The sequence below is a fragment of the Gekko japonicus genome, unplaced genomic scaffold, assembly GCF_001447785.1.
Source record: "Gekko japonicus isolate JY-2015 unplaced genomic scaffold, Gekko_japonicus_V1.1 scaffold635, whole genome shotgun sequence".
Classification (NCBI taxonomy): Eukaryota; Metazoa; Chordata; class Lepidosauria; order Squamata; family Gekkonidae; genus Gekko; species Gekko japonicus.
The window spans coordinates 529,473-542,857 of record NW_015161422.1 but is presented as its reverse complement, the minus strand read 5'-3'; the positions used below and the strand labels follow the sequence as shown (position 1 = coordinate 542,857).

The window sequence follows — 13,385 nt, the reverse complement described above, 5'->3', positions numbered from 1 at the left end:
GAATGCCAATTGACTGGCATTGGCTCCATTGAAATACATTACAGTACAAGTAGAGTTGCAATAAAAATGCAGAATGGATTTTCCATTAGGGTCTCTGGGCCCAAATACACTACTCTCTGGGAATGGAATGAGAGCCCACGGAGTGGAATGACAGCCCCTAGGAGTAACAGAAGTGTTCTGGGACTGGAATTGAGAGCCCACTGAGTGGAATGACAGCCCCAGGGTGTAGCAGGAGTGTTCAGGGACTGGAATGAGAGACCAAGGAGTGGAATGACAGCCCCAAGATGAAACAGGAGTGTTCTGGGCCTGGGATGACAGGCCACAGAGTGGAATGACAGCCCCAGGGTGGAGCAGGAGTGTTCTGGAACTGAAATGAGAGACCACGGAGTGGAATGACAGCTCCAAGGTGAAGCAGGAGTGTTCTGGGACTGGGATGACAGGCCTCGGAGTGGATGACAGTCCCAGGGTGGAGCAGGAGTGTTCAGGGACTGGGAAGATAGGCCACAGAGTGGAATGACAGCCCCAGGGTGGAGCAGGAGTGTTCTGGAACTGGAATGAGAGACCACGGAGTGGAATGACAGCCCCAGGGTGGAGAAGGAGTGTTCAGGGACTGGAATGACAGGACCAAGAGTGGAAAGACCCCAGGGTGTAGCAGGAGTGTTCTAGAACTGGAATGAGAGACCACGGAGAGGGACCACGGGGCTTGCCAGCTCTGAATTGGGAAATACCTGGAGATTTTGGGGGTGGAGCCTGAGTGGTGGATGTTGCCTTCTGACACACTTCCGATGATGTCAGGGGGTGTGGCATATGCTAATGAGTTATGCTAATGAGCTCCGGCAGCTCTTTTTCTACTAAAAGACCCCTGCCCATGCCAGATGATCAAAGTGGCACCTGGCCTGCCCTAGACCTGCCTAGAGTGAGGAAAATAGCACCCAGCCAATTGGTTAGGCAGGCTGCCTCTTTTCCCCTCCTTCCATACCCTCTTGGGAAGCATGGTCAGGCAGATTGCCCTTTCTTCTCTCCCTCCCTTCTTTTGGAGCGAGGCCAGGGCAGGTGGGGAGAGGAGCTCTTTCCCTCTTAGTCTACCCTTGCTCATATGGTTGTTCTGAGGATAAAATGGAGAAGAATGAAGTAAGGAGTTTTGAGTCCCCCTTGTGGAGAATGCTGGGCTATAAATGAAGTAAATAAATAGTAAATATAGCTGAAGATGGAGGAGCAGACAAAAGGCTGATGGGTGGGTAGAAAGGAGACATAGAAGCAGGGAAAGCTGAGGATATGGGAGGGAAATGAAAGTGTAGGGAAGATGAGGCAGTGGAAAATGGGTGCTTTCACAAGTCCTTACAGTTTCCCCTGGTGCAACTAGGCCTCACCTGACAACCAGAACCCCACAACCAGGCCACAATTTCCGTGAATAAGAGGTGCCAGGGTAGGGTAGAACAAAAAAAATTAAGATGGAGGAAAGATAAAAGTAGGCTGGCTAGTGGATAGGAAGAGCAGGAAAAGGGGAAAGACTATGGGGGCTTTCACGGAAGGGAAAGAGGAAATAGCAGTGGAGATGGAAATTCACTCCACTAGTCCTTGTGAGTTCCTGCTCGTCAATAAAGGTTCGTGTGGCATTTCAACACTTTTTATTGTTATGGCTGCTACAAACTACCATTTGTTGTTGTTCAGTCGCACAGTCAAGTCCGACTCTTCGCGACCCCATGGACCAGATCCCGCCAGGCCTTCCTGTCTTCCGCCATCCTCTGAAGTTGGCTCAATTTCATGTTTGTTGCATCTATGACACTGTCTAACCATCTCATCCTTTGCCGTCCCCGTCTTATTTGACCTTCAATCTTTCCCAGCATCAGGGTCTTCTTCAGTGAGTGCTCCCTTCTCATTTGGTGGCCAAAGTATTTGAGCTTCAGTTTCATTATCTGGCCTTCCAGGGAGCAGTCAGGGTTGATTACTTTTAGGACTGACTGATTTGATCTTCTTGCAGTCCAAGGGACTCTCAAGAGTCTTCTCCAGCACCATTACTACCCCTGTAATCAAATCAGTAGTTAGAATGCAAAAGAAATAAGAGCTTGGAAAACAGGAACTGGAAGACCAGGAAAAATAACATCACTGTCGAGATGTGATTGCAGCAGACCTATTCAGAGCATGACTTACTGTGGAACAGGTATAGTGGTGAAATGAGAGAAGTGTTTTGCGTTCTGGGTGTATGGCGTATGCCCATTTAGCTTATGTGCATATTTTATTCACTTGTTATTTGTTCTGTTATATTTTATATGAGTCCTGCGCAGGGCTTTTTTTTTTTTTTAAGGTGCCAGAACTCTCAAGAGGGAAATGAAGTTTTCAATCTGTATACTAAAAACTCATGAACTTTTAAACATTTTTAAAAGAATTTTGTCAAAGAGGTTCTAGAACTCCATTCTGGCGCATTCCCCCAGAAGAAAAGCCCTGGGTGTGCTCCATAATGGTGAAATGTCATGCATAATAGATGGAACAGGAGCAGATGCTGAACTCTCCCCCCCCCCTTTATGTCCTCTCTCCACCAAACCCTCTCCTCAATTGTTTTTTTGTTCCCAGCTGGGAAATTAAGCTCACCAGAAGAAGAGTGGCTGGAGATGAAATTATTTCAAAAGAAAGACAAGCCTTTCTTGCAACTTTCCTGCTTTGCTGAAAATCACCCCAACAACCATTCCCCTTTAGACTAGTGGATATACCCCACTTTCTAATGCTTGAGTTGTGCTGTTTTCATATCTAATTAGACCTATATTAATCAAGGAGAGGCAGAATCAAAGCAAATCAGGAAGTCATAAAAGGTTGATGTTTTCAGAGATTTAGAATCCAATATCGGAAGGAAGGAAGGAAGGAAGGAAGGAAGGAAGGAAGGAAGGAAGGAAGGAAGGAAGGAAGGAAGGCTTGTTCCTGCTCTCTAATCAAGCCACGTCTGTTATCTATATCACAAAAAAAGTAAAAAAAATAAAATGAAGAAATTTTGTCCCTTGTTCCCCACTGAGTTCCTGGCCAATCTGAGATTTACTTAAGTCCATGTTCCTTTTATCCCCAGAATTGTCCTAGGGCCTGCTTTACTCTATGGATAGTCTAAACTTACCTCACTGTTACTGTAGCGAGCAAGTTCTGAGATAAAACGAATGTGGTCATCTCGGATCTGTACCATCTGCTCACAGATGTTATACTGAGGACTGATGCTGCTCTGAGTACATGTCCACCTGGGCAGAAAATCAATGCCTTTAAGTGGGTGGGAGAGGGAGTAACACTGTAAAAGAACAGTTAGCACTTGAGACATTTTTGCTTCATAACGCTGCAAACATGCCATTATACCCAGTATAATGCTTTCTACTACACCCAGACATGAACCACTGCCAGACTGTGCTTGTGAGCGTGCCTCTGTGTCACATAGTGTTAAATATTTACAGAGGATAATCCTTTCGTACAGCAGCCCAGATCTTAATGAATTAGTTTCAACAAGGTTGTGCTTGTTTTGTAGGCTGAGAGGAAGCTGGACATCTGCAGTGTCATTGGCAAGAAAGTGAGCAGTTGTATTACCACCTTTCAGTAAATACGTGAAAGAACTGGAAGACTGGTTACCAGTATCTGTCATATAAAGAAGACCAAAAGTAGGAGGGAAGGTCTCTTTAGTATTTTATATCAGCTCGAGGCTATTTGCTCACAACTAACCCAAATAAAAGACACCTGTGTTGCAAAGTGAAATGAGTAATTTTCAGGAAAATGTTCATTATACCTATCTGGCTCATTAAAAAGCACTACAGTGGTGTAAACAGCTTATCTGTAAATCAGACTATGAACCAATCATTTTTCCTTCCACAGTGCTGAATTAGCCAGAGATTTGACAACTGAATGATCATACAAAAGTTCTTAGGTAAACTTCAGCCCGTGGTCTTCTTGTTGGCTATTTGCCAAAATGAGGCTTCATAATTTAAAATCTACTGCTTTGGGTCATCAGCACTATGTAAACCAAGCATAATGTTTTTTTATCCTGTAGGAAGATAAACTACATTTCCTTAGTGTCATTGTGGTGGATGCAGTTGTTAATCATAATAACAGTGGAGAATCATGCCCAGTTTTATCTTCAGCTCTCCCCAAATTGCAGCACTTCACTCTTACCCTTTCAGTGTCCTGCTTCCCCCAAAGGAATCGGCAGGTTAACAGGGATGATCAGATACTTTGATGCCTGCCACATATAATCTAGTTCATAATGCAGAATTAAAACACCATGCAAGAAAAATTAGTTAATTGCATCTCAGAACAAGGGTAAAATGTGTAAGGGAGAGGAAAATAAAAGAAAAGGTGTGAAAGTGCAGGAACATAGGAAAATTCGTGGAAATCATTTAGTGTATGAAATCTTTTTCTCCAGGGAAGGAGAGCACCTCAAGGGTCACGCTGCTCTAGTTGGAAACTGAATGAGAAAGGAACTGTTAGTATAGGAGGAATATTAGGAAGAAATATTTTGACCATTTGGATGTAACTGGAGACATTAGAAATGGAATTAAATAGACACATTGTTAGACAGCTTCCATAAATGGAAGCACTCCTATAAATGCTCTAAATTTACCTCAGGTTAGGTTAGGATTCAACAGAGTTTAGCAGTATGAGGGAAAGGTTAGGATGATCAGTGAGGAACCACACATTCATGCTGGTGAGGGAAATAATTAATCAGGTACTTCAGAATATCAGATATATCCAAAGAACAGTGGCTGTATTTTTTCACCAAGTTATTGAGAAATCTGGATTTCTGTACTGGTGATTACTTTCTATAAGTAATTATCCTGTAGGCTTTGAATTCCTGGGGTCTTGATTCTTGATCTAAAGCTAAGATGCAGCAAGAAATGTATTTCACATGGTTGGCTTGTATTTATTGTATTCCAAAAGTAACAAAAGTTAGGGGAACACAACACCCACTTACGTAGGGTAATGGAAGTGGAGAATGCTATACACCATCTGAGAAATGTGGAACAATATTTTAATAGAGCTAGTATTCTTAACTTAGATGATACCAGAGTAACGCTAGAACTAGTCTTTGTGACACATTTTTCCAGGAAGCTTTTTGTTAAGAAAGCCAGACAAGTTCGTAAATGATCACTTGGAGGGTCTCTTGAAACGCAACTGTGAAACACAACTCTTTCATGTAGTTCCATTTCAAGAGGCTGTCCATGATCTGCTCATATGAGTTAACTGAGCCTGCCAAAAGTTCAGATGAACATCCCTTCAAAAAGACTGTTTTAGCAGTGACTGACAATGCTTGCAAAGATCCCAGAGCCATGTTATTGTGCATATACCACAGTAGTCAACATCCATTTTCAAATTTATTTCATGTGATCTGAATCCATATCATCAAGCCATCTGAATGAGACTCTAGAAGTAACAGTGAACCTTAGCTCCAATTTCACACTATATTTCCTCTGCTGTGCCCCTTGAAAGTCTCTTGAAAATCCCTACATTTATAGTGTTGTCTCCCAATTATCACCCTTGGTATTGGACAGAGAGAGAAAATGCGGTGTCCATGCTCTGGAGGATTTTATACCCTCTACTGAAAAATGTGGATAAAAACTACCCAGAGCAGGCACACTTAATACACATTCACATCATGACCATTCATACCTGCACTCATAGCCACCAAGCAGAAAAGCATACAAGAACAGACAGTGGACATACAAACACTCATGCTATATTCAGAGTATATACACACACACACATTTAAATGCATACCTTTGTTTTCAGTCACATTAGACCACTCCCAGATGCACACATTGACTATCTAGCCACACTCTCATAATCATGAATACCCACTGCCAATCTGGCATTCTTGCAGGTACATACACCAATCACATACTCTCCAGGACAAATTTGATATGAGATTTGTCACTTGGTCACCATGGAGACTTGTAGTCACATGCCAGCTGCAAGTTCCCCATGGGACCTCTGTTTAGCAGAGCCATCAGGGGCCCAGTTCTGGCTGAGATCACAGTGTTGGGGGAGGGAGGAGCTGTGTAGTTCCATAGGACTGGGTTTAGGCAAAATATTAGGGCAGGATCATGAAACAGCATGCAGGATGCGTGAGGAAGAAGGGCAACAGAGGTTTTGCCTGGGGAAAGAAGAATGTCTTGTAGTGGTGTATCTGAGGCCTATAGAATGATGGCATGAAGTCTGAGGCAACTAAGGTGCAGTGTGGAAACAGTCGGATGCAGCAAGCACTAGATAGCAAGCAACAGAAAACAGACAACAGGAGGCCAGAAGCCAGAGATGGGGTCTGCAAAATGAGGACAAACTCACAAGGAGTACAGATGTTCCTCCAAAAGCCAGAGAATCCCTCCGCCAAAGGCCGAGTTCCCAGCTGTGAGGTCTTAAAAGGGCAGAGCTGTGGCACTATCAGAGATAGCATGTGAAAGCCTTGCATTGGTTGGTAAGGAAAAGAGTCCAGTTTCTGTCCCTGAAAGATTAACCCCAGAAGCAGAGTCAGATACCACATTGTCTACTGCAGGCCTGCCTTTCAGAGTGATTGTAAGGCAAGTTCAAGGAAGATGCCAGACTCCCTCTCCTCAAGGCCATAGCCTGCCCTGGAATTCTGAGGTGCAGGTCACATATAATGGCAAACCATGAAGAGGAACAAGCAGTTCCCAAGATGGCAGCAATGAGCAGGGTGGGTCAAAGAAAAAGCTCAGCAGCAGTCAGCACAGCAGCACAGTCAGAAGTGTTACACTTTATTTGTACACCAGACTTCTACTGGGATTGTTTTGTGTGTAAGGGGGGGGGGAGTTCATTCTTATGATGTGGTAGGTCTGCCTAAGCCTGTCTGTTTCAGTGGCCTCAGGCAATGCCTAATTCTACACAGACCTGTTTGATCACTGCCATTCCAGGTATGGGACAGAAAGGATGGAGAATGAATCCAAACACACCACACATTTAAGCACTCACTTGTATGGAGTCATGCCTGGGATCATAACCTTATGGACACACACTCACAGGCACCCATGCAAAGACCTCACACACGAGAGCAGGAGAGTTGCAAGCATCTTGGCAACTTCCTCTCTTGACCAAGACACACCAAAGCCAAGAGACATTATGGCAGGCACTCACTTGGATTTGTTCTCCTCATAGTGAGCACTGGTCTTAATGTATCTGGCCAGTTCTATCTGCATATCGCCGAATAAAGGAACCACCTGCAGCTGCTGGAAGAAAAAAACAGAAGACGTTTAAATGAGGCAGAGGTTCCCTTATGGGTCTGAGAGAACAATACATGAGATCAGGCAAAAATAGAAAAAGAGGGGGAAATAAAAGTCCCGAACAATCTCTCCAAAGAGTGCTGCGAGTTTTCAGAATGAACTGAGCACATGTAACATGGACAGTGTGGCATGAGTTACTATAGTGTTTCAAGCCAGATTCACACATTCATTTTTGACATGGTAAAATCCTGAGATGCTCATGAAAAAAGGTGGGCTTATAAATATTTTAAAAATATAAATAACATTACCACGAGATGAGTTTCCGATAGAATTTTTTTACTTGGTGAGCATTTTTTTCTGACGAAAGTTTCATCTGGGGGAGATGTTACTACATCCTGGGGAAATATTAAAAACTAAACAATCCAGTATGCAATGACTCAGTAAGATGTTTAACAGTGCATTCCTACTCTAGTCAAAGTGTACCGATTATAAAGGGATTAGACAAGAGTAACTGTGCATAGAATTGCATGTAGAACTGCTAACTTGACGTGCATGAGAAATACTTGTTAGAGATCAGCGCTCTGTATTAGTTTCCAGTGACACAGAAACCATTCAAAGGGGAGCATCCTGTCACACATAGACTACTGAGCTGAAGTTGAGAGTATAAGTATTGTCATACAAAACAGAGACACTAGTTCTAAAACTCCGCAACAGGAAATATCTCTTTAACCAGCTAGTTCCTGTTGTGCTTCCGGCACCCAGCAGCAATCACACTGTTTTCTATGGCCATGACTGTAACAAAACTATCTAAAATTGTCAGCACAACAACAGGTACCAGACAGAGCCCTTTGACCATGAAAAGCAGGGAGATGGAAAGGTTTTTAGGGAATAAATTCAAACTGGATCTACCTAAAGAGTTCTGTATCTAGTTATGGAGCATAGCACAGCAAGGACTCTTACTGACGTCTTTTTCCATTTCCCATTTTTTAACATTGACAAAGCTCTTAGAACCTAAATTTGTATCAATGTTGTTTTTAGATCAGATACATGTCAGTTTCATGATTCCTCTGAGACCACATCAACATATTTAATCAGTCACTAGCCTTTGGTCATAGGTATTAGAATGCAGGGAAGAAGAGAGAAGAAGAGAAGAGATTGGATTTATACACTCTCCTTCTCTTGAAGTCTCAGAGTGGCTTACAAACTCCTTCCCCTTCCCCTCTCCACAACAGACACCCTGTGAGGTAGGTGGGGCCGAGAGAGCTCTGAGAGAACTGCTCTTTCAAGAACAGCTCTGAAAGAACTATGGCTTGCCCAAGGTCATCCAGCAGCTGCAAGTGGAGGAGTGGGGAATCAAACCTAGTTCTCCCAGATTAGAGTCTGTGCAATTAACCACTACACCAAACTGGCTCTCCATGATCAAAAGCTTCCAGTGACCCTCAAAAAAGAAGCAATGACAGATTGGTGTTCTTTAACAGATTTATATTTATGGTCAAAATGGAATTTTTCTTGAGGTTAGAATTATTTCTGACTTGTGCCATCCTTTGAAAAACGAGTTGTATAAATCATCTGTTCTTCTAGACATCTTTATCTTGGTTCTTTCATGTCACCCCCATGGCATATTATGACCTGGGTAACCAAAGTCTTAGTTTTTCCAATATCTGGCAGAGGCAGAAGCTCTGCCAACTGACTTTGGCCTTTCCTGCCCTCCTAATTAATGATGGTAAAATAGTTAGAACTATTCCTGATTTATTTATTTAGGGAATTTTAATGCTGCTTCTCTGAAGTCCTGTTGGACCATGCTGTGATACACTGTACTTTTTAAAAGAGGCTTAAAAGTGCTGTACATAACGCTACAGGACTGTGAAGGGTTAGTACTCCACAGAGCTGGAGAACCTTGAGTGACATGCTGCTCCAGGCAATCTGGTAGGCATCAACTGAGAAAGGAAGTCTTGTGTGAGCTGGATGCTGAGGAGAACAGACTGAGATTGCTGTCTTAACTGTGACATAAACATGTGTTGAGATCATCTTAGACTAGCCTTGATAGACAAGAGGTTTAGTGCTGACAAAGCCACAATTCACCTGCAGTTTAATATAGTCTTAATTCAGTATTAACTGAGGGCAGTTTTGAACACAGATAGCGAACTGGGGAAAGTTTGGCAAGGAGGTTTGGGTAGCTTAAGAAGTCTCCCATTCTGGCAAAAGGAAGAGGGGATAAATCTTTTAGGGAGAAAAGAAGAGAAAAGAATCCCTACCTAGTCAAACAGGAAAAGTTATCTCTGAGAAGTAGAGATTCCCTGGTCTAGTGTGATTGGATACTGCTTGTAGAGACTTGAAAGTCAATTAACAGATTTCTGGTGTTCTAAGAGAAGGGGTTTGGGTACTGGGAAGAGGGTACCAGCCTTCTGGGCACCAAAAGAGCCTCCTATTATACAAATAGTGAACTGGAGTGGTTTGGGAAAAACTAGGAACAAAAGTCTCTCAAAATGCGGGGAGGGGGGACTTCCGGTTTATGGCGGCACGCTGAGCAGACTCATCTCCCGGACCTCCTGGGGATGAAATCTACGCACCAGCAGATAGGAGGGGGGGGCGATGTCTCGCTACCCCCCTGGAGCCTGGTTGAAAGGCTCCTAGCCATGGGACTTTTGAGAGGTGGTCTCTTCGCCAGTGCGATGCTGAGGAATCGAGGCGCTTCTCCATCCCGACGGTCCTCCTGCTGTGTGTCCATATGGAACTAGTGACGCTGACTGGGACAAGCACTGGAGATTGAGTGGTTTAAATGGAGCTACAGCAAGGTCGCAAGACCGAATATGAACTGTGAGTTGGATTAGAGTGTAAAAGCCAATTTAAACTCCCACCCCATGGACTAGAAAGTAAAGCGAGCAGGGGAGGGGCCCTTCCCATGCGCATGAATTAAAAAGTGAGATTCGAGGGGGGAGCGAAAGTAAAAACACTGAAAACTGTTGGGAGAGACTTACCAGGGCGTGGATGAGCGTATGAGCATATATTCAGAGACTTTAGCAATTTTTTGGAGAGTAAACAATCCATAAAGATGGCGGGGAAAGAAGACTGAGAAAGAAAAACTTTTAAAAGCTAAAGTAACTGGGAGCCCTCGTCCGGAAGAAACCACCGAGTTGGCTAACACGTTGGCAGAATCCCTGCGCCCCCTGCTGGACCAGATTACTAATCTCAAGGAACAGCTGTCAATGACAAACCAAAGCATCACTACTCAGCAGCTTCAATTGAATGAGACGCTAAAAATCACGGAGCAAACAGCTAAGAAAGTGAAAGAAGTTGACGCCAATACTCAAAAGGTGGGAAAAGGTGCAAAAACTGGAAAAGAAGCAAGTTTATACAGAAGAACAACTTTTACAGCTACAAATGGAGAAGGCAAACCTGGTCCTTCGATTCCAAGATGTCCCAGAATCTAAAGGCGAGAATCTAAAGCAAGTGATGAGCAAAGCATTAGCCCCAGTGACAGATCTGAAGGCAGAATACCTTATGAGTGAGATGGATGTGGCCTACAGGTCCTATTCCGTTTATATAAAAAAGAATAACCTGCCTGGGGAAATAGTAATTAGATTCTCGAAGAGGCATGTGAGGGATTCTATCCTGAGAGCGACTGCGGGGTCACCTTTGAAAATTGAGGACAATACTATCAGGATCTTGAAATGCATTTTATAGTTGTTGTTTGCATGTTTGACTTAAGACCTTGGGTCAATGAAGCTAATAAATGAAATGGAAATGGAGATATCCCATTTGAAATAAGACAAAGGAGAAAGAAATATAAAGACTTAGTTCTTTTTCTTCAAACAAATGCAATTGTCTACAGGTGGCTAATTCCAGAGGGCGTAACCTTCACACTACAGGATAAAAAAGAAAAGATTGACTCTGTTTCCAAAGCATGGGAGTTTTTGAGAATCCAGTTGGGTGAGCCAGAGGAGGTGGATAAAGAGGAGAAGGACAGCAGTGGTGAGTTGGACTCGGGGTCTTCCGGAGAGGACTCTCTTTCTGAAAAAAGGGTGGCTGCCCCTAAAAGTCCATATAAACTGAGGAAAAGACAAGATTAAAAAATTGAAGGCTGAAGGACTCTGAATTGTGCCTTTGAAACCATAGTTTTTAATGATGAGATGCTCTGAGGTTTCTCTCTAACAGTTAAAATTAAGATTTAAAAGATATTTTAGCATGTCTGACTAAGTTCAAATGATATTAGCGATTTAAGAAAAAATTTATACTCAAGCTGTTTTAATTATCTCCTACTCTTGGGGTTTTAGGTAGTAGTGGTTACTTTTTCTTTCTCCTTAATTGTAGTTCCCTTCCCTTATTTTCTTTGTAGTTTGTCGTCCAATTTAAAAATGCAATGAAAAATCCCCTCTGGGGGGCCAACAAAAAAAAATGCAGGGAGGGTGGAATATACATCGAACAAAATAAATAAATAATAATAAATAAAATAAAGAACTATACTAACTGTGAATAATTCAAGAAACTCTCACTTGCCTGATAAGTCAGAATAAGAGTTTGTGCTAACACTATTTTACTTCAGTATTTTCAACCCCTGACTTCACCTAACCTGTCCCCTTGATGTAAAATAAAACCTCCTATTATTTTTGAGTTTTAAAAGCATCTCTAGTGCCATTTTCTGACATGTAAGATAAATGGAGGCCCCAACCCTTCCCTCGGGTCCTGGGCTGAGAAAATAGCCATTACCTATTACTGACACAGGATGGGACTGTAAAAGCTACTTTTTAGAGAAGAATGCACCCCTGGGCTGCTCAGTCAGTGAAGGTACACAAAAGAAATTTGGAGGGAAAATTTTGCCTCAAAGGGAGGGAAGTGGACGGGGTCTGTCATACATGCTTCTAAGTAAAACAACATAAACTATTATAAAATATCAATATGAAAACAAAACAAATCATTAAAAACAAGTCAGGAACATAAAAGCAGGATTAAGACATCCATAAAACAGACCTTATACCAAAAAGAGACCATAAAACAGCTAAAAAGAGAAACACCTTTAGTTAAAAGTCTGGATATAAAAATGTAAGTGGTGTCTAAAAGACAGTATTGTAGGCTAATGGTTACAAATGTTGACTTTATGCAACACTAGTTCATCCGTTTTCTCTTCTGGATCTGTAATTATTCATCTCATCCTTAGGAACAGAACTACAAAAGGCAGCTGCCAGAACATCCAGTAGGGGGAAATAAAGCAGAATGAATCATAGCCTCCTAAGGCAGTGACAGACATGCTTTTCACTGAGCTGGGTAAAACTCATTTATTTTTCACTACTTTGCCAAATTTCCCTGATAGTACTCATGGGTCTAGATCTTGCAAAGACTTTAAAGCCACTCCTGAAACTGCATTGTTTTTCCTCAGGGAACAGTGGAAGTGTCCTCTGTCCTACTTTAATAAATTTTGGGTGCCAAAGGAGGGGAAAACCCTTGCTGAAATAATCTATTGGAAAGGCAATCCAAGAAACTCATCTCCTCCCCAGACAGTTCACCCTTTTCCCTTCTCTAATGCAGATTTTGGTAGCTCTGACTGATCCAAGCCCAAGAGGGTGCTAAGAATAACAAAGAAGCTGCTAAGCTACTAATGTGTATCTCAGGCTTTCAGGACTCTAAGGGGAAATTTCTCAAGGGCCCCCTTCCCAATGTACATATAAAGAAGACAGTAAAGAATAGGAGCACATAGAATGGGAGCACACCTCAGAACTCAGGAAAGATGGTGAAATCTGTTTTAACTGGCTTTCAGAAGCACTAAAATCAATCCAAAATTGGAGTCTCACACAGCAACTCTGTTGTTGTTTTTTTAAATGCAGCCAAAAACAGGAAGAGTCCTGCACAAACCATGAAACATTTCATTTTCCAGGTACAAAACCAATTTAAACACATCAAATAGTTGGTTTAATAGAATATCGTAACTGAATGAGTGTTCTGGATCCTTGCCATCATATAGCAAATGGATGGTGGTTATCAATTGAATAGCTCGTTATTTTATTAACTTGATACAAGACGTATTTACTTGATACAAAAGCTGTGTTAGCCATAGGCCCTGGCCACACTGGGGAAAAAGGTGCGGCTGAATTGTAGCTTTCTTGAGCCGCATCAAAAGAGACACGCGGCAGCGAGATCAGACAGGTCCCCCGAGCCGCCGCACAGTTGCTCCCCGGCACGATCAGATGTCGGGGGGGGGGG

The 13,385-nt window shown here is 42.7% G+C and overlaps 1 protein-coding gene across 1 annotated transcript in view; it reads right to left on the bottom strand.

Moving 5' to 3' along the window:
* The window catches only part of LOC107124835 (cytoplasmic FMR1-interacting protein 2), a 119,186-nt gene that overhangs the window by 62,358 nt on the left and 43,443 nt on the right, over positions 1 to 13,385 (bottom strand). Inside the window, exons 10-11 of the mRNA XM_015428342.1 lie at positions 7,105 to 7,196; positions 3,101 to 3,218 (exon numbers count right to left, since the gene is read on the bottom strand). Of these exons, the coding sequence (XP_015283828.1) occupies positions 3,101 to 3,218; positions 7,105 to 7,196 (210 nt within the window). The remainder of the gene's footprint in view (positions 1 to 3,100; positions 3,219 to 7,104; positions 7,197 to 13,385) is intronic.